Source organism: Octopus bimaculoides, chromosome 15, assembly GCF_001194135.2.
Source record: "Octopus bimaculoides isolate UCB-OBI-ISO-001 chromosome 15, ASM119413v2, whole genome shotgun sequence".
Taxonomy (NCBI): domain Eukaryota; kingdom Metazoa; phylum Mollusca; class Cephalopoda; order Octopoda; family Octopodidae; genus Octopus; species Octopus bimaculoides.
This window is the reverse complement of record NC_068995.1, coordinates 45,820,226-45,820,782: the sequence shown is the minus strand read 5'-3', so window position 1 is coordinate 45,820,782 and position 557 is coordinate 45,820,226. Positions and strand designations below refer to the sequence as shown.

General features: G+C 30.7%; 1 protein-coding gene across 1 annotated transcript in view; it reads left to right on the top strand.

Annotated features, from left to right (window-relative positions):
* Nucleotides 1-557, top strand: part of LOC106880844 (atrial natriuretic peptide receptor 1) — a 27,703-nt gene that overhangs the window by 8,636 nt on the left and 18,510 nt on the right. Inside the window, exon 5 of the mRNA XM_014930977.2 lies at nucleotides 125-229. Coding sequence (XP_014786463.2) covers nucleotides 125-229 — 105 coding nt within the window. The remainder of the gene's footprint in view (nucleotides 1-124; nucleotides 230-557) is intronic.

Below are 557 nucleotides of genomic sequence, written 5' to 3'. Positions count from 1 at the left end.
GATAAAGACTTTTTTTCCTCATAAGAAAAAAAAATCATTTTTTTTCCATAAATATATTTAATCTAATTTATATATATATATATGCGTGTGTGTGTGAATTTATGTATATATCTCTATTTTACAGCTCAGTGTTCTTAAAGGTTCCAATGAAGATTTTATTAAGGAAATTCCACTCGCACTGACACAGCCTCCTTGGAATTATACAAAAGCCTTGGAGAATGGAATTCTGGTAAGTGATGGTGAATTTCCCAAACAGGAATACAATATCTAAATCGTTGATCAGGTGTATTACATCTAAAGCGCTATATTCAAGATCTTCGTTTTCCTAGTTGTGGAGTAGGTGAGAATAAATTGTTAGCTTTTATATTCGACGTGATTGAATAAGATCGAGATATAACCAGATTTGTCTCCCCTACTGGGAGAAATTATTGAAATGATATTAGTACACACACAGGTGCAAATACACATGCGCGCGCGCATAAATACAAATGTATGTGTGCGTATATGTATATATATTTAAATATATATATGTGTGTGTATGTATTTATATATATATT